The 19,220-nt window shown below is 36.2% G+C and overlaps 3 protein-coding genes across 3 annotated transcripts; 1 reads left to right on the plus strand and 2 right to left on the minus strand.

Annotated features, from left to right (window-relative positions):
* The first annotated feature begins 10 nt into the window (after positions 1–10).
* LOC100186773 (GTP-binding protein 10-like) lies at positions 11–4,701 on the plus strand. The gene is made up of 9 exons (XM_002122870.5): positions 11–111; positions 506–708; positions 1,123–1,217; positions 1,822–1,966; positions 2,138–2,211; positions 2,540–2,643; positions 2,957–3,091; positions 3,541–3,664; positions 4,384–4,701. Exons 1-9 carry the CDS (start codon positions 76–78, stop codon positions 4,602–4,604), a joined length of 1,137 nt encoding a protein of 378 aa, XP_002122906.1. The 5' UTR covers positions 11–75; the 3' UTR covers positions 4,605–4,701.
* Positions 4,702–5,034: 333 nt separating this feature from the next.
* Positions 5,035–8,698, minus strand: LOC100178060 (methylmalonic aciduria and homocystinuria type D homolog, mitochondrial-like). The gene is made up of 7 exons (XM_002120979.5): positions 8,451–8,698; positions 8,012–8,135; positions 6,718–6,808; positions 6,330–6,456; positions 6,039–6,169; positions 5,680–5,766; positions 5,035–5,347 (listed from the first exon to the last, which is right to left on the minus strand). The coding sequence occupies exons 1-7, from the start codon at positions 8,599–8,601 to the stop codon at positions 5,147–5,149; spliced, it is 912 nt and encodes a 303-aa protein (XP_002121015.1). The 5' UTR covers positions 8,602–8,698; the 3' UTR covers positions 5,035–5,146.
* An 83-nt stretch (positions 8,699–8,781) lies between these two features.
* Positions 8,782–13,928, minus strand: LOC100180429 (proteoglycan 4). The gene is made up of 9 exons (XM_002120912.2): positions 13,536–13,928; positions 13,343–13,462; positions 12,587–12,688; positions 12,265–12,384; positions 10,882–12,171; positions 10,641–10,817; positions 9,934–10,065; positions 9,520–9,672; positions 8,782–9,339 (listed from the first exon to the last, which is right to left on the minus strand). Exons 1-9 carry the CDS (start codon positions 13,618–13,620, stop codon positions 9,092–9,094), a joined length of 2,427 nt encoding a protein of 808 aa, XP_002120948.2. The 5' UTR covers positions 13,621–13,928; the 3' UTR covers positions 8,782–9,091.
* Between the last annotated feature and the right edge of the window lie 5,292 nt (positions 13,929–19,220).

Consider the following 19,220-nt stretch of genomic DNA (forward strand, 5'->3'; position numbering starts at 1 on the left):
CATACATTTCAGGTGAATTTGTAAACTCTGTTTAAGCTTCGTATTTAAGTAGAAGTATTTTTGACTTGTGAAAAAATGGTTTTCCTTACAAGAGCTCTTCTTCTACGAACAGTAAGTGGTTGATGAATTTATTTTAATTATTTGAAATTTATTTAAAAAGAAACTTTGAGTAGAACTAGTTTTACCGAATAATTAATTGCCACAATATTGAATAATTACTTGTCCCAAAAATATAATTTATTTTACCAATGCCGATTATTTTATTCTTTGTGTCTGCTGCTGGCAATTAACATTTTAAGGTCCTGTCCATAGAATGCAAGCATAAGGACGGTGTAGTGTTTTTACTGTTTTAGAAATATAACCCGCCAAACTCTTGTAAATGCGAGCGTACAAAATTTAAGAAATTTTCTATAAGTATTCTCACTATTTCAATTAAGCAAGATTTAAAGTTCTCTTTCTAGCATGATTATTTCACACATGTTTTAATTCCTTTTCCTTCTACTAGTACAGCAAAGATTTTATCGACAAACTAAGAATTTATGTCCGGGGTGGAACTGGGGGTAATGGACACCCAACACTAGGTGGAATAGGAGGAAGGGGTGGAGATGTTTACCTTGTCGGGGCAACAAAGTCCGATATGACCCTCAAATCAATGAAAGATAAATATCCAGAGAAAAGATTTGTGGCTGACACAGGGCAGAGTAGTAGGTAGGGTTGGTTGTTTTGTGGATAGTTGTTTGTAACATTATAATTAAAAAAACAAAAAATTTGCAGTTATTTTCAGTAATTTGGTCATGCTTTATCGTAAACATCGACTGCGCTTATTTTCTTCCAATTAAATGTAATTATGTTTTTAACTGTAAGTTTGTTTTAACACTTTTTTTGTCGCTATATCATGTCTTTTCGTTTAAATATTTCTAAATCTTCGCTACTGTAATCGAAAAGACAAATAAAAGTTATTATTATTATTACAAGCAATTTACCAAGTGATAAAGTAATGTTAACTGCACAAAATAGAGCAACGTATTTACCACTTCATTTTTTAAACTATTTGATAAAATAAATATTTTTTGAACCTGAATACCAACACAATGTAATTCTGTATGAATATTTTTATTACAGAAAACAAGCACTTTCTGGTTTAAACGGTGCAAGTATATATGTCCAAGTTCCGCATGGAATTTCTATTGTAGATGCTGCCAATAACCAAGTGATGGGTATTTAACTTTTCCATAACTATTTTATTGACTATTAAATTTTCGCTATATTTCATTTTAGGAAATCAACTTTTGCTATAAATGTTTAACCTAGCTTCTATTTCTGACACATCAGTATTTTGACAGCTAGTTTTACAAAGTCTGATGGCAAACAAAATGTCGGAAACACGCTAGTTTAATACCAAATGAGCCGCTCAAGATATATTTAAATTATGGCAGAAATAGCAGAAGTAACAAAATAGTTTTACACACCAACATTTCAAAATTATTCTTGCCACATCCCATACAAATACATTGGTGTAATAAATTCATGATAAAAGGTTCATTCATAAAATGAAATCTTGAAAATTAAATATGTGTGATAGCAATAGCAGTAGAATTGTTGCCAAAAATATTGCTACAAATATACTATTTTGATTTATCTGTTGACAATTCTTGTAAGTTGTATTTACACCAATAAATTTTAAATTAAATTTTCCCAAAAATTAAAATTACCTAAAAACAATTATTTGTTAAGTTTTATTTACGTAAAGCCAATAAAATTAACAACAATTCCATAATTCCTTTTTTTTCAATTATATTTTACCAACTTTTTTGTTAAAAGGTGAGATCTCTGGCTCATTAGACAAACTTCTTGTTGCACGTGGAGGCCGGGGTGGCACGAGGAGCACAGGGTTCATACCAAGACCCGGTCAGCGTCGCAATCTTTATCTTGATTTAAAACTTATCGCTGATGTTGGTTTTGTTGGGTTAGTTTGGTAAAATGTTTTAAAACACTTGTGTGTTTGTATATACTGCTGGTATTAAGTTCTTTTAAATATTGATTTTTTTGTACTTTTTTTAAAACTTTTCTGTAGTTGCCTGTCAGAAACATGGAAATAAAAAAACGTTTTTACCTATAATGACTTTTCTTACTTTAGATTTCCAAATGCTGGTAAATCAACATTATTGTCAAGAATTTCAAAAGCAAAACCAAAAATTGCAAGTTATCCTTGTGAGTTGGTACTTATGTTTTACTAGATACCAAAGTTGTTTATTCAAGTAAATTGCCCTAGTAGTTATGCATGAACCAACAATGGCATTACCTTTATTGTGAATGTTTAGGTATAAAACTCACTAATTGAACTACACATTAAACTGTTTGAGAACAACTTCTTTTTAAAAGAAAAAAAATTAGTGGTAAATATTAAAGCTTCACGAAAAAAAATAATAAGTTCACAAAGTAGTGTGTTTTTATGGTAAAATAAACTGTTTAGCATACGAAATATTAAAAACATGTTGTACTAACTGTACATTTATTTGCTGATTGTTTTTACTCACAGTCACAACCATCACCCCACAGATTGGTGTTCTTGAATATCCTGATTTCCGCAAAATACAACTCGCTGATTTACCTGGGTTGGTGGAAGGTGCTTACTTAAATAAGGTGGGAAATGTCTCTATCTTTCTGGTTAAATTGATGTCATTTTTTCTTGTTTGTTTAGCAATCCTATGCTCTATATATGTATCTTTACATTATGTACTTTACATTGTGTTTTACATGGTGTATATACACTAAAACCTCTTTACCTGTAAGTGTTGTAATATTTTTTATATGTAAATTGAATCTTGAAATTCCATGTTGCCTAAAAGCCTAGAGGACCGTTTTGATCAGTTTATTGTGTGCTTAAACTTCCTGATAAATCCGGCAAAAGTGACTCATATTTGGCATTGTTTTGATATCTATGATGTGTCAACAGGGCAGAGGTCATTCTTTCTTGAAACATATCGAGCGAACAAAGTTGTTGTTGTTCGTTGTTGATATATCAGGATTTCAACTTTCAACAAAACATCAATTCCGAAACGCTTTTGAAACTGTTCAACTATTAACACAGGTTTGTATGTAAGGCAACAAGCATAAGATGTTTAGATTTTAATGCCCGCATTGCATTGGTAACAAGTGTCATAAACTTGTCGGTTTGTAACCTGGCTTGGCTTGTACCTATTCTATTCTGTATGGGTGAGGTCCCTGAGAACCTGGGATTTAAACCAGATTTTGCCCATTACCCTATCGCTCTTGTACGTCCCAAAGTGAAAAGCTTGTGACAGTGAAGTCCTTTATTCATGTTCCGACTCAAGTGTTCTATGGTTTGTATTTAATACATATAGTATGTCAAAGTAAATAATGTTAATCAGTGTCCATGTATTCAAAGAATAAAACCAGTTCAATACAGCCAAATTCTGAGTCACTTTTGCATCCACAAAACCAACATTTCTTACTGTTGTAAAGCTGCCTTCATTTTTGCATTCCGATCATCATAATAATTTGGCTTGATATTTGTAGGAGTTAAGCTCGTATGATGGAACATTAACCAACAAACCATCAATTCTTGCTGTGAATAAAATGGATCTTCCAGCTGCTGATGATTTATTTAATAAGTTAAAGGATGGACTTAATACAAGGACAAGTACGATAAAAAAAAAAAACTATTCTTTTCTGGTGCTTTTTATGCCATTCTTTTAACTCCTGGGGTGTTGGTTTTTTGTTTATTAACTTCACTACAAGGGTTAAGGTTAAAGTACGCACGATACACAGTAAATGCTATGTATTGATTTTGGTGGGTATTGTATTTTAAAAGGTTCTTGGATTTTTTTAATATAAACAAGTTACTGCTGAGCTAGATAGTAAGCCTGTGGTCACTAGTGGGTGTCTAAATCGTCAGCCATACAGAAAAGAAAAACTTATTAAGTTACACACTTGGTAACTCCCAAGCAGGAACAAATCTATAAACGGAATATGTGTTTTGTATCGACTGTCATTTCCAAAGGGGGATAAAGAAAGTTACATTTAAGCCACCTAATAACTATTACACTGTCTAATTCGGCGCTGTGGCAAAGTGGTTCTTCTAACCCAGAGGTAATGGGGTCAAGGCTAGTCGTTGCTACCATTGTGGACCTATGTGGCAAGACACTTAATGGCAATTGCTTTTGCCCAGTGGTCACTAATGGGCTGTTCAAATTATCAGCCACACATAGAAATTCCCAAATAACAATCAGCCACAAAGCTACCTATATGGTAACTCACAAGGTGTATAAAACAGAACATTCGTGGGCCGTGTTATAACGACTGTCATTTGAAAATTTACTTAGAATAAGCGGGTTCCTAATTTTCATCTTTACGTTGCAGCATCCAACTTTGGAAGCGATTGTGATGAAATAATGAAGTTTAAAGATGTTATTCCGATATCCGCTCACACAGGAGAGGGAACAGAAAAACTTTCGTCACGAATACGAGAAATTATTGACAATAGAAAGTTGAAGATAAGAAAGAGATTGACAGGTGGTGGAAATGAAGGTGTGAGAATCACAAACACTGATTATGAGTTGAATTTGCATTCTTTGCGGTGATTTTTTATTTTTGACACAACTTCACGAAATACACGTTCTTTTACGCCGCATTTGAAGATTTGCCATAATTTAGATATATTTATATTCTTTTTCGCAACACACCTGTTTCTTAAAGCTTGAACTACAGTCAGACTTGCCTATATGAACTGTTGTTAAAAATTGTATTGAAATGTCCCTGTTGGATTCGAAAACAATTAGAAACCAGGAACCAGCGCATACTATATATAGTGGTTGTGTTATACAGTTTTCTGTTTATAGAATTGATAAAACCTTCCACCCAGCTTTTAAATGTATTAAATGTAAAACCCAAAACAATTTTTTCTTTTAAATAACATAATGTAAGTGAAGCAGTGGTTCATATTTTCAAAACAAAAATGTTTACAAATATATGTTAATTCTCAACACAGTGAAACAAATTCGGCAGACATAATTTCAGCAATCATTTAATCCAATATCACACGACAAACTTAAAAACCAAGTGAAATAGACAAACAAACCATTTGCATAAGTTTATTTATCACAAAAAGAAATAAATACGAAAATCATGTTAAATGTTGGAGCAACTTCTCCATTACACTGTGTTGGACACCCGCAGTGGTGACAATACTTCCAACAAATGAATGGGAACCCCATTTCTTGTGACTGATCACTTTACAGCAGCCCAGGTCATCGATAGTAAACCCTAAACTGCTGTATCGATCGTCAGTCTCAAACATTGTAGAGTTGGTGTACGGTCCAAAGTACTGAAATATTAAGAAGTTTCAATTACAATTTTTTTTATGTTTGTTAAAAGAAAGAAATGCATTATAGCACATTATCGAACGCTATACACTTGATTTATACAGCAAGTTGTACCCACCATCCACCAATAAGCACTTTGGTATTTTTTTAATGTGTAATAGAAACCAGAACAGTGCTGTGAATGCTCAATAATTAAATTAACTGAGATTGCAATGAATTTGTTTGTTTGCCTTTTATACATGAACAGATCTTTTTAAAATCCAGCCCTAAATAGGTAAATACAGTCAGCAGCCACCTTATTCCACACAACTAAAACTTTATTTGAACAACTTACAGCTTGTCCACATGAAGGATCAATAAAATCACACCAGAAATTATTTGCACGAAGTAAATGGCAGACTTCAGTGGCCGTTGTAATAAACTGTAAACAAACAAAGATGAGATAAGATATCATGGAACCAACTGTTGTAATTAACTTTTGCATATGAAAGGAAGGGTTGAAGCGGGATTGCCGTTTTCCCAGTGACACACTCGAAATGGTAGCAGTTTTATCCCTTGATTACCTTGTAAAACGTGGAAAGGGAGATAAGATAAAATGTATGTCACCACAGACTGTTGTAATTAACTTATTCATTAACTTTTAGATTCTCTCTATTCTAAACTACTTAAGTGAAAAGAGAAATAGAAACTCACATTTTCCAACAACTTTTCTCTTTCTTCCTCCACCTCTACACTCCACATAGACATCTCATGTTTGCTCTTCTGCGTCAACGTAATCACTGTGATCTCTTGTTTCGGCATCTCAAGGAAAATCGATTGAAATTCTAAAAATTGCAAGTTTTATGTAGGTAAAAAATCTGGACATACAGGACATACATAGTTTAAACTAATACTTATTATTTAATATTGTTTTTTTTATTTTTCTGCTTCAGACCAAATTATTTCGAATTAACATTAAAAATTAAGATAAAGAATTATTCTTGCCTTTATACAGAACTTTAGGGCAGGGTTGCAATGCAAGCTCAACATGTGCGCCATCAAAATATCTACGGATAATCGAGTCGGTCACATTTTCTTCTTCAGTTGACATTTCTGAGGTCTCGTCCAGGTACTAAGATTGTTACATAACAATGACTAATATGATATAATAATAATATTCTATTGTAGTGCTTTAAATAAAAGTTTTTTTTTAAATACCCAAACCTCTAGCAACAAAATAATGGTAATTACATCATTTTTACAGCTTGTTTTGACCAATTTTTAAATGCGCTGTCTTTGACAAATGATTTTTCAACTAAAAAATGGAAAACGATACCTTACAAATTTACCTTTCTTAAAAACTCGATACTTTAATGAACTGAACATAACTTACATCGGATTCAGCAATTAATTGCGCAACAATTGAAAGCTGTTTGTCGTTTGCGGTCGATCCTTCCAGTATATCAGGTGAATGAAGTTGAATGCTGGAAATATTCAATTGGTTTATGTTTAAGCTTATGGTTTTAACATGAGTATTTCCATAGGCGCCTAAGTTTTGATTGTCTAGGTTAGGCAAACTCATAGTTACAAATGTCAACTACTTATTACATCATACATAAGCTAATAAGGTAATTAGCACACTCGCACATTACGCACTGGTTAGGGTTTAACTTTCGTATTACTCGTTACGCAGCACGTTGAACGTATACACACAGTAGTAGCGGTTGTAAAGTATTGAAAGATCGCAAACTTGCAGGTGCAGGCACACGCAATATCCTACGATCTTTGTTTCTATCACAATGGCGATTGTGAGGTAATGTAACATCCTAGGTTGGGATTAGGCAATACGTAGGTTACGATAATGGATTGCATCACAATGCCGTTTGTGACGTAGTGTATCGATGCAAGTTGGTATTTCTTACCTTGCGATAATGGATGACATCACAATACAGCTTGTGATGTAACAGTTACGTTGGTGAGTGTATGTTTAACTGGCATTAAAAGTTACGTAAATTTGGCCAGAAGCTAATCTGTAAACACTAGAGCTTCAATCGTGGACGCATAATGGTTTAACTTTTTGAAATACGTAAATCGTTTGCGTTTGAATATCTTATTATGAAGCAATTAATAGGAAAAGTGCCAAATTCCAGGTTAGGCATTTGCCTTACCTGTCTGACCGCGTTAGGCGCCTATGGGTATTTCTATTCTATGTGGGTCAGGCCCTGCGACATGGCACGCCATGGCCCTAGGATTTAGGCCAGGATTGGGCCAAAAAATACATGTGCATAAACAATAAACATCTTCAGATTTAAAACATAATATTGCTGGAAATAAATTTTTCTAATTTAACATGAAATAACAGAATATAACACATTGAAAGATCTGTTTTCTATGCAGAGAATATTTTTGACTGAACATTTTTTCTTATTTTGGCACTAGTGAAGAATCTTACGGTACATAGAAAAATAGGCTGGTGGAAAGTATTAAGAGGCTAGTGGGGGTTAGTAGTTAGGGGTTAGTGGTTATAGGGGTTGGTAGTTAGCAAATAAGGGGGGGGGGGAAGATTCTCCACTAGCACCCTTATTTTTTTAGCTGTATGGATTACAAATGACTTTTTCATATTTTTTTTACATAAACCAAATTGTTTTAATATCCAATTTGGTCATATTTTCAATTGGGGTCTTTACCTTGGTTGTTCTTTGCTTCGAATTGATTGCGGCAAACCAATATTTCCCGGCAAAGGAAACGTTTTATCTTGTGGACTTATTGGTCCCATAAACTTATCTGGCCATACTCTGGATGTATCCGTGTCTAGATAATAATAATAACTTTTATTTGTCTCTTCGATTATGGTAGCGAACCCCCAAAATGTTTCCACTAATAGTTCACAGTAAACAGTTTCAAAGGAGAAAATATACGTTATAGGCTATAGAGGCCATTGTGCATTTTAGGTGCAGTATCATTGAACTGGACAATATAAAATAGGTAGTAGTGTGTTATTAAAGCCTGCATCACTTGTATATGTTTGTAATGTACAAAAAATCTGCTTTTCAATGGTTATGTGAAGCGTGGCTTTATCAAGAAACTAATTATTTAAAGTTAACGTGTAGGTAATGCAACTCAAACCTTCAACGATGTAGTTCAGTTTTGTTGATTCGTCCTTATTTTCAAAACCAGAATATTGCCGCAGTTGGACAATTACGGTGCGAATATTGTTTAAACTTGTACAATATGACAACACTCGAGAGGTCGCCTTTCTGCTTACACTAACAGCCATCAAACGTCTGCAACTTTTACAGAAGGTAAGTAAGAATGAAACTGCATTAAATAATTACAAAATTTCAATGCATATACACTTAAAACATGTTTATATAACTTTCTAATTACCACCGAATATGTCAATTGTCACGTAGCCTAATATTATTACAATATGTCGACAGATGGCGCTGTTTAAAATTAATAACATTTTTGTCAGGCGTAAAGTTTAATTTCTTGCTTAAATAATTTGGTTTCTTGTTCAAATTGGTTAATGAACTAAACAGTGTGGGTCGCCTGTAAATTTTATTAATAGGTATGCAAGGCAAAAGTTTTCATTCCAATTGTAATAGTAATACAGTATATATAATAATTCGGCACTCAGAAGAATAATAGAAAAAGCATAAATGTAACGACAAATAAGTCAACGGCATTCGAAATGTATTCTCGCTAATGGTGATTCAGGATATGCTTGTCTTTGAACCGAACGGTTAATACATTACGCAATATATTTACGTACACTTCGCTCCAGGATACTCTGGAGGCGAAACCCCTAAATTAATGCTACTGTCACATCTGCAGTTAGTGCTGCCTTGGCAAAATTCTTTCCAAAACCCGTTCGTCGATGGTTGTTTTGGGCAATACTGAGTACAGCGTGCTGTGCATGTCGCATATCCGCCGTTGCATTCACCACATGTGGATGTGGATGGATCTAAACCTTGGCAGTAACTCGTGGGACTACACCTCTTTTCGCAAGTCTCTGAAGGTGATGAAATATATATAGTCATAGGTATAAAATAGAATACTTTGTATTATTTTGAGTATATGACCCCATAATTCTAGTTTACTGTAGAAAGCTACATTCTTCCTATTTATATTCCAATATGGTAATTAACAGCAAATAACTGTGTCAACAAAAGCCTACTCACAACTTACGTACCGGCTAAAACAGGTCCAACATTAGACGAAAAGGCTGATAAAGGCGCACTACCCTTGGGAGAATACCGCACAATAATGTATGTATCTATCCCCACTGTAGCTCGACCGCATCCGATCTTTGTTGTGCTTCTCCAGATCATATGCGTAAACTCACCTAAAAGTGAAACAAAATGTGAGTGTGTTTTTTAATCTAAAATTTTGTCACTATAGGAAAAACCCTGTATATATTTTGTTCACCGACGATGTGCACCTGATTTACCTAAGACGTGTTTTGTGTCTCCAAGCTGGTAGATTCGAAAAGGTTTTTCATTGACTTATAGAAACCCGAAACCCGAAACCCGAAGAAACCGTATATTTTACGGTATGATGTTGCAACGAATACGCATAGATTACAATGTTATATAAAGTTTCTCACCAGTTATATCGGGCTGACCAGGTGTTGCAAAATTATATAAGAAATACTTGGCGTACCACGACATGACCGCATCAGCAGCGGTGCCTACCATCGTTGGAATTGAAAGCCAATATAAATTTTCGCCGTATCCATCTGTGTTAAATTTGTCAGATTATAAATTTTTGAGTATTCCAACATTTTTACAACCGAGAACCTCTGCTGTTGCACCGTATATAGGTCCTGGTCCATGTCAAACATAGTTTACACACACAGGGTTAACATATACATGGTAACTCGTAAGCTGGCACGAGGTGTATTAACACCCGTGTTATAAAGACTGTCGTTTTCCGGCCACGCGAGGATAAAGTAAGTTACATTCATCCCTTCATTCCTTCATCGTAATATTTCTGGCTGATATATTGTTAAATGCTATAGGTATCTAATACATCATGTCTATTGCGAAAGACAAATTTTTGTTAAATCTAAATTTTACATTTTACTTGAATATTTATGAAACTTATTATTTAGTCACCACGTAAATGTCGCGAACAAATTAGTAAACAGTTTTTGTTGCATAGTATACAACCTGTACAAAATCACGTTAAAAATCTCAGATTTAGCGCAAAGCCCATTGGTGCTCTGTCAAATAATATGTTTAGCGTCACCATAATAAGATTTAATGATATGGCTGCATTATTACACCCCATATTTGTACGCGTTTAAAATACCTTGATTTGATAATACTCGTTGGCCTATTGAGGCAAGGTGATTTGCATAAGATTGTGCTTCTGATTCAAGTGTGGTGTCAATCGTAACAGCTGGGCTACCGTGTAAGCAGCGGTAATAGTTGTGTATGTTTAAGCAGTTTTGTGTAAACGACGATCCAACTGTTGGCCAATGGCAGACTGCAAAGAGTAGTTTAAAAAGTTAAAATTTACAGCAGATTGATAAAATTTACAGCAGATTTACCTGGAGTAACCGCTGGTGTTGTAGGTGCGGGTGTTGTAGGTGCTTGTGTTGTAGGGGCTGGCGTTGTAGGGGCTTGTGTTGTAGGTGCTTGTGTTGTAGGTGCTTGTGTTGTTGGTGCTGGTGTTGTAGGTGCTGGTGTTGTAGGGGCTTGTGTTGTAGGTGCTTGTGTTGTAGGTGCTTGTGTTGTAGGTGCTGGTGTTGTAGGTGCTTGTGTTGTAGGGGCTGGCGTTGTAGGGGCTTGTGTTGTAGGTGCTTGTGTTGTAGGTGCGGGTGTTGTGGGTGCGGGTGTTGTAGGTGCTGGTGTTGTAGGTGCGGGTGTTGTAGGTGCGGGTGTTGTAGGTGCGGGTGTTGTAGGTGCTGGTGTTGTAGGTGAGGGTGTGGTAGGTGAGGGTGTTGTAGGTGCTGGTGTTGTAGGTGCTTGTGTTGTAGGTGCTGGTGTTGTAGGTGCGGGTGTTGTAGGTGCGGGTGTTGTAGGTGCTGGTGTTGTAGGTGAGGGTGTTGTAGGTGCTGGTGTTGTAGGTGCGGGTGTTGTAGGTGCGGGTGTTGTAGGTGCGGGTGTTGTAGGTGCGGGTGTTGTAGGTGCGGGTGTTGTAAGTGCTTGTGTTGTAGGTGCGGGTGTTGTAGGTGCGGGTGTTGTAGGTGCGGGTGTTGTAGGGGCAGGCGTTGTAGGGGCTTGTGTTGTAGGTGCTGGTGTTGTAGGTGCTTGTGTTGTAGGTGCCGGTGTTGTAGGGGCTTGTGTTGTAGGGGCGGGTGTTGTAGGTGCGGGTGTTGTAGCTTTTGGTGTTGAAACTTTTGGCGTTGTAGCAGTAGGCGTTGTAGCTTTTGGTGTTGTAGCTTTTGGCGTTGTAGCCTTTGGCGTTGTAGCAGTTGGTGTTGTACCTTTTGGCGTTGTAACTTTTTGCGTTGTAGCTTTTGGTGTTGTAACTTTTGGCGTTGTAGCAGTTGGTGTTGTAACTTTTGGGGTTGTAACTTTTGGCGTTGTAGCTTTTGGTGTTGTAGCTTTTGGCGTTGTAGCTTCTGGCGTTGAAGCAGTTGGCGTTGTAGCTTTTGGTGTTGTAACTTTTGGGGTTGTAACTTCTGGCGTTGTAGCCGCTAGTGTTGTTGTAGTCCTTGGAGTTATAGGTCTATATGGCTGTCCAATTGTAAACGGGCACTCCACACTTGGAATCGTCGTTGTTGGTACATACGGAGGACATGCATTACAAAACCTTCTGCACGCCTTTTTAACGTAAAGGAACTTACACATCGACCTACCGTAACTCTCGCAGCTGGTCAACTCGTTCCTACATTCTGTAAATATTTTTATAGAGTTTTAGATTTAAATATGTATAGAGTTTTAGGCTGAGAGTTGCCGCAGATTTTAGGGCAATAGAAACAACATACCAGGGGGATTATTTGGGACGCAGAAACCACACGACGACCTGCAATTGACTTGGTAATAGTCCCCGGCACACATGAAGTCATAAGACAATAGGCATATGATAGGATGATAATCCACGCAACCTGTTGATAAAGTTTATTATATTTTAAATTTTCAATATTGAAGAGCGCGGAACTGGATTAAAAAACGATAGTGTAAAATTCCTATACGTACACGAACCTTATATCGAAAAAACTTGCTGCCGCATTTTGCGAGAATTCAAGTTCAAAGTTAGGCATTCAAAATTATAAAAGTTAAGAAAAACAAGTTGAAATTTATCTTGACCTGACTTTGGTGGTATCGTCGTGGTTGAGGTTGAGGGAGGGGTTGGTGGTGGTGGTCGTGGAGTTGTTATTTTCGGTGTCGTTGCCGGTACAGTTGTCATTGCTGATATATAGCAAAGTATTTATCAGCATAGGTTGCATTTTTTGTTATATATTTTAAGGTGGGGAAAGACGAGACACCGGAAGCACATATTATCAAAATATCCTGATCGCGTTTTAAAAATATAAGAACGGTCTATTTTTGGAATCGTGAGAATATGGTTTTATAATTCTCTGAATGTTCTTTGTTTAATATACAAATAGGTCGAGAAAATAGAATAAAAAGGTCCCATCTTCCCCCACACTACTACATATAAATGACGTAGTGCACCACATCCAACCAACCCATTAAAACACTTTCTGCTTCATTTCTGATGGGTGTTAAACCGACGTAGTAATTTAGCCGATGCAGGTCGATACTTATATAACTGTATCGTCTGTATGGTAGGGTGGGGAAAACGGGACACTTTTAACTTTTCACTCTCTTTTCTCGACTGGGACACTGGGACTTTTATATTCACTTTCTCGACTCATTAAGTAGTTAACCAAGAACATTTAAAGAATAATAAAACTGTATCCTTACGACTCCAATTGACCGTTGTAAATTGTTTAAAACATGATTAAGTTATTTGGATATTGTGTGCAAAAGGTGTTCCCCATTCCCCAACCCCACTATATTATCCTGTCAAAGATATATAGCTAATTATTTCATACATACCTGCCGTGGTATCTGAGGGACATAGCCTACAAGCTCGTCTGCAGTTAGAGACGTAGAACTGATTAGTTGCACAATCAGTAGGTGTCGCCAACGAGCACAGTGGGTTCACATCCCTGCATTCTAATTAAAAAACGTACATCATGTCTTTTTCTTATTTTTTTGCAGCATGAATATTGAATAAGGTTCATCATACCTTGCGCTTCGACGATGTATGAAAATAAAAAACACGATAGCAAAGCAATTGCAACGCGAAGGTTATAGGTTGCACTTTTCATCATTTGGCAGATATCTAAATCTAATCTCAAACAACCTATACCTTTAAAATGTCATCAATATAATATGACAATTGAATAGAGCTACATTAGGTAACTATTAATGCTATCTTCAATACAATGCTATTCGAGTACAGTATACGGCGGATGAATTCGTAGCTTGTTATTGCCATTGTTTGCTCTATTCAACTGTCAATTCCGTGGTTTCTATTGTTTAACGCTGAGATGCAGTATTGAATGCAGCGTAAACCTAGCTGAATATAGAAGAGCTCAATACTAAACCTAAGTTACCAAGACGAGCGTATATGAGCTGCAAAAGAATAAATGAATCATACAGGAAACTTTGAGAACAGTCTTACATTGCCTTGCTTATGTTATGTTGTTGTATCTATGTAATGTCTTCTTACGAACAGTTATATTCCGAGTCGCTTGATGCACAAGTCGCATCAAAGTAAAAACACCATGTACGTATTGTTTAATGCTATCATGCTGTTTTGACAACGCACAGGGGTGTATACAAACACATAGATTTGTGTATATCACTATATTTGTGTATCACTAGGTAAATACATAAGTTTGTGTATCACCATACAAAGTTACATCAATATACAAGATATACACAATTAAGTTCCTTTTGTAATAGATGGGATAAAATGAACACTTGGTATAACGGATACTGACGTTATTTAAACTATTACAACAACATCTTGAAAGTAGCTTTGGTTTCATCGCGTTTTATATTTAATAGGTTGCTACACAACCATGTTAAAAGTCCCAGACAAGCAGAGCGCGGTTTTCTGATAGCTCTTGAAACATTGTGGAGTGTTATTCGTTTCGTACCGGTTTAAGTATAACCTTTTTACTTTAGTTGTTGATTGCCGTCAAAGTGTGAGCGTATATAGAATTCGTATTTAAGCGTTGTTCACGTCGTTTAAAAAGGAAGATTTTTACGTAAATTCAGTAAATGTGCGATGCCTATAATTATAAAGTTTTGTGTAAGTTCACAGGGGTAAAAATATAGGCTACTCATATTGCACTGACATAAGGGTTGATATAGATACGATTGTGTATCAGGAACTATGGCTCGGTGGGTATACTGACAAAGCGTCCTATAGGTTCCCTTTTTGTAAAAAAAAAACGATGTAACTTTTTTAGGCTTATACGGGTGCATGAAGTGATAGCTTAAATGTTGAAACCTATTACGGCAATAAATGTTTTAATTATCCTTACATTCTTAAAACTTATACAATTTATGGATTTGAGATTAATAGGTTGGGATAAGATGGAACGTGTTTTCCTTCTCGTTTCTCGTTAAATTTGGTAGTAGCCTATAAGCAAAGAATATTTACCAAGTTATATAACCGTATATTCCCTTCACTCTCAAAGCGCGTTTTTAATTGTTTAAAACACGACTAGAAACAGAAAATATAGTATTCAGCTCTAACGGTATCCCATCTTACCCCAAAGTACTGTACTCATATTGTATACAGGCATACGGGTCCAGGCATATTTATACAGGCATATTGTATACAGGCATACATTGTATACAGGCATATATAGATAAGATTGTGTATCGGGAACTATATAGCCCGGCCGGTGGAAATAAAGGGTCTTACAGGTTCCTCTAGGAACCTGTACAACTTTTTGGCTTTATTAGTGTATGTGTTAAACCAACTGTGGAAATGTTGGGGGCGTCTTTATAGTTCCGTATTTATGTATTGCTATAATCCCGATATCTGTTCCTTGTACAATGTTCCGAGTATTGAGAATTTAGCCTTGCTGTACAGTTGTACACGTCCTTAAAAAGCTTTGAGTGTTATAATAACAAAGAGTTTTTACTTTGCGCACGAATAATAAGTGTTTATTGTGCCGCTACTACGACAATGATCGCGTTATGTCGTCACAGTCTAACGTCTTCGCGATTTACCGCGTTACCCAAACAGCGCGCTCTATTGGGAAGTCCAGCAACCTGAAGACACGCGAGAACCGTGGAATGCGCCTGCACAATGAAGAGATGTTTATACACAACATTAACTGCATTGTACGTAGAGCTTATATAGTAAATGTACAGATATCAAATGTGCTTTACTTTATAACGAACAAGTATAACATTGTAAAGCAGTTCCACCTTTTATTCTTTGCTTGTTCCTACCGTGTTAAACAGAGAAAATCTTTTCATGGCATCACACAGCTGTGAACAGTAGCTGGAATAGTCAACCAAGCTAAGGTCTGGAGTCAGTGTCGCTATATTTGTTTTTTACCAGTGTCGCTATATATGTTGTTTACCAAGTGGCTGAAGTGTTACTTTTTAAAAATGGCTTACAAAATCGGCGCCATGTTTTTGGATTACAATAGGTAATAAGTTAATCGTTAACTAGAGTGTCGGTAAAACAGCAAGGCGTTGTATAATAAGACTTAATATTTGTGTGCCGGTATAAAATGACGTAATAGTTCTCTCATTGTTAGTTAGTTTGTTCTTTTGTTGACGTTGGTTAAAATTGTCCTATGATTACAATATATATGTAATCATGCATATCAGTTGTAAAAATTAAGTTATGTTATAGTATAGTATGGCTTATGTACTATGGTTACAGTTTTATTATGTATTAAATCGAAATGGCACTGTACAGTACCCACTGTGCCAGGTGAATTGGAGTTTTTACCACCTGGATAGTTTTATATATTTGACATTGAAAAGTTGTTTGCAAAGTATCGAGTAACGAAATTTCTTCATTGAGTTATATTACTTTCTGTTGTTTTAAAATAATGGTAGCTGAGAAAAACTTGAGGTAAAAGAACGCAGCTACAGTACGTATACGTACCCAACTTCAGTTAAGTTTTCGGTAATGTGCATTAATGTAACGGAAGCTTTTGTCGTGGCGGCAGCAGCTTAATCCAGTAACACATGATGACAAACAGGCTACAACAAGCATGTCCATTGATTTTGCGTTAAGCATTAGAACAGCAAGACATACGTTCACTTGCGCACCAATCGCTCACTGCTTCTTCTGATCGATTTTGAGACCTGGTGACGTCACGAGACGTGTATGAATTATTCAGCGATATGCAGGCACAGGCAGGCGAAGGCTTTACAGTAAACTTGAGTCAATTGTTTCGCTATACCGCTCTTTATGCAAGGCATATTTGTGCAAGCTTATTGGGCAAGGTAGAAAGTTGGAGACGAGTCTGTATCGTGGTAGCTGACTTATTTTGGTACGTAGAGAGTTTATACCTTGGTAACTCTGTACAATGACAATGGTTTGAAATTAAAAGTTCCATGTACGTTCATTGAGGTGTAGAAGGGATACCTTTAATTTATATGGATGTATTTTCTGCTTCTATGAATTGTGAACACATTAATGCCTCGGTCAATATTAGGTCTCGGTCATTGTGAACGTGAGTGTTTCCCGCGTATAATTCAACGATCGAGCAGTTTGAATTTAGTTCGACAAATGCTCAACCTTGCAACCGCCTATCATTCTAATCACAAGTGTTTCTTCCTTCTCGGTTTCGTATTCAGCGAACACCTGTACTCGAAGGCAGCACTTATGCGATCATCGCTCTTATAAAAACATATCGGCTAATATCCCAAAGCGTTTTAAAACATGGAATTGCCACTCGCTCGCCTAAGTAAGTGCGTATTATCGCATAGGATTAAGCTAATGCAAAACGCGTGCAAAAGCGCCAAATCCGAAGACCATCAGCTGTTTACAGAAAGTAAAATGTGCTAACAAGTCAGTTCTGTGTGGTGGTGCGAATAAATTCGACCCCAGACGTTTTATTGCAGTCAACGCAGTGTGTGTAATGTCTGATCAATTTCTATCGATTTGCGCCGGCCGTTTATAGCAGAGTACAATGTACAGTAGTTTGAACGCCTATGTTTGCAGTGTAAATACGTATAAGGCGGCTCCTAGCCAATAGAAGAAACTGAATCGTAACATTATGTGTAGTTTTACCAGAACAACTGTTAATTACAACAGATAGACGAATATGGCGGTGAAATGAAACGTGTTATTAAACTACCGAGCACTTAGAAATCTAACCATCCGGCATCGATTTTAACGTATTCGGAATGTACCCTATCTCCTTATTCAAGTGCACATGCCTTGTAAAGTGCGTGCTTTTTGTAGGAAGGTTAATTTAATGTTAACCTTATTGTTAGGCAAGAAACATATAGTAGGGTGGGGTAAGACGGAACACCTTTAGCACATAATAACCAATTATCCTTATCGTGTTTAAAACAAATAACAACGATCTATGTGAGTCGTCAATATTGTTCTATAAATCTTAGAATGTTCTTTGTTTTCCATCAAATGGGTCGAGAAAGTAGAACGAAAAGGTGTCCCCTCTGCTTCCAACACCGTACTATATATATACCAAATAGATATTTTGAAATACAAAAGCGACGTAGGAACTAATAACGATAACGAGAAATGTGTATTTTCTGTATAAACAGACAGAGCAATTTTAAGTTTAAGATGGATGGTCTTAGCATGTAATAACATTATTATTTTTTGTTTTTGATCCTAATTTTAGGTGCTGACAATAACTGAACCATTACATTTACTATTACGTGATGTTTAGTATAGTAGGGAGGGAAATATGGGACACCTGTTCAATCTATTTTCCTGTCCCATTTGGTAGCAAACAAAGAACATTCAAAAAGTTATGAAATCGTATCCTTACGACTTCCATAAATGGTTGTTAATTGTTTAAAACACGATCAGGATACTTGGATATTATGTGCTAAATGTGTCCCATTTTACCCCAAAGATATTTAATTTCTGTTCCCCTTTTTCTATTGAACAAATATCGTCGGTAATGTTTATTCGCTTTTCGCAATGGGGAATTACGCCCGGACATCGGTTCCGCTTTACGCCTGTTATTTTCGTTGTGGCGATTATGTCACAGTCGGCTTGTTCTGTGTGACTCCGCTTGGCGTCTGTGTTGTTCTCCATTAATTAACGACTCGCTACCATTTTTTCTTGAGCGTAAACCCTGTGTAAGAGCCAGCTGTCACTTAGGTTACTTTTATATTTATGCGGCAATGTAGCGGCGTTTGTAGGTGGAACGTTTTACGTAGGATTTCGTGTTTAAGTTGTTTAGGTTACGTTAATACTGCTAAAGTACGCCTAAAAATCGAACATTAATACTATACTAGAAAGACTTAGTGAGGTATAGTTTCTCTGAGCAAACAGCGTTCTGTTTTAAGTTTTACCTGTTTAATTTGCTATTATTATACAGTAGGCTGGGGGGAGATGGGACACCTTTTAACTCTGTTTTCTCGTCCCATTTAGCAGTTAACAATGAACAATCAAACATTTATAAATCTATATCTTCACGGCTCCCATAGACCGTTGTTAATTGTTTAAAATACGATCAGGATATCTGGATATTATGTGCTAAAGATGTCCCATCTCCCCCCTACCCTACTATACTATACCTTCAGGATTATTGTACTGAACTTCTAGATGTTATTACAGCACGCAGAAATGTAATAAAAGAAAAATAACTTATACCACGCTAAAGTTTACTTAGTACAACGTTAGATTTGTTATCCATCGACTTACAAAACCCCAATGTAAATTCGTCGCTGCTTCCGAAAA

This window comes from Ciona intestinalis, chromosome 1 (genome assembly GCF_000224145.3).
Source record: "Ciona intestinalis chromosome 1, KH, whole genome shotgun sequence".
NCBI lineage: Eukaryota > Metazoa > Chordata > Ascidiacea > Phlebobranchia > Cionidae > Ciona > Ciona intestinalis.

Bases quoted from the DNA above. Each gene is read 5' to 3' on its own strand.
- LOC100186773 (XM_002122870.5), top strand. From the start codon at position 76: ATGGTTTTCCTTACAAGAGCTCTTCTTCTACGAACA. The intron at 2,212-2,539 runs GTGAGTTGGTAC...TTTTACTCACAG, and splicing joins AAAAATTGCAAGTTATCCTT to TCACAACCATCACCCCACAG. The intron at 3,092-3,540 runs GTTTGTATGTAA...TGATATTTGTAG, and splicing joins CTGTTCAACTATTAACACAG to GAGTTAAGCTCGTATGATGG.
- LOC100178060 (XM_002120979.5), bottom strand. From the start codon at position 8,601: ATGGCTGTTAGTGTAAGCAGAAAGGCGACCTCTCGAGTGTTGTCATAT. The intron at 6,809-8,011 runs GTAAAGACCCCA...GAATATTTCCAG, and splicing joins CGAAGCAAAGAACAACCAAG to CATTCAACTTCATTCACCTG. The intron at 6,170-6,329 runs GCAAGAATAATT...TGCAATTTTTAG, and splicing joins CCCTAAAGTTCTGTATAAAG to AATTTCAATCGATTTTCCTT.
- LOC100180429 (XM_002120912.2), bottom strand. From the start codon at position 13,620: ATGATGAAAAGTGCAACCTATAACCTTCGCGTTGCAATTGCTTTGCTA. The intron at 12,689-13,342 runs GTATGTATGAAA...GCTATATATCAG, and splicing joins TCCCTCAGATACCACGGCAG to CAATGACAACTGTACCGGCA. The intron at 10,818-10,881 runs GTAAATCTGCTG...TACTCTTTGCAG, and splicing joins AACACCAGCGGTTACTCCAG to TCTGCCATTGGCCAACAGTT.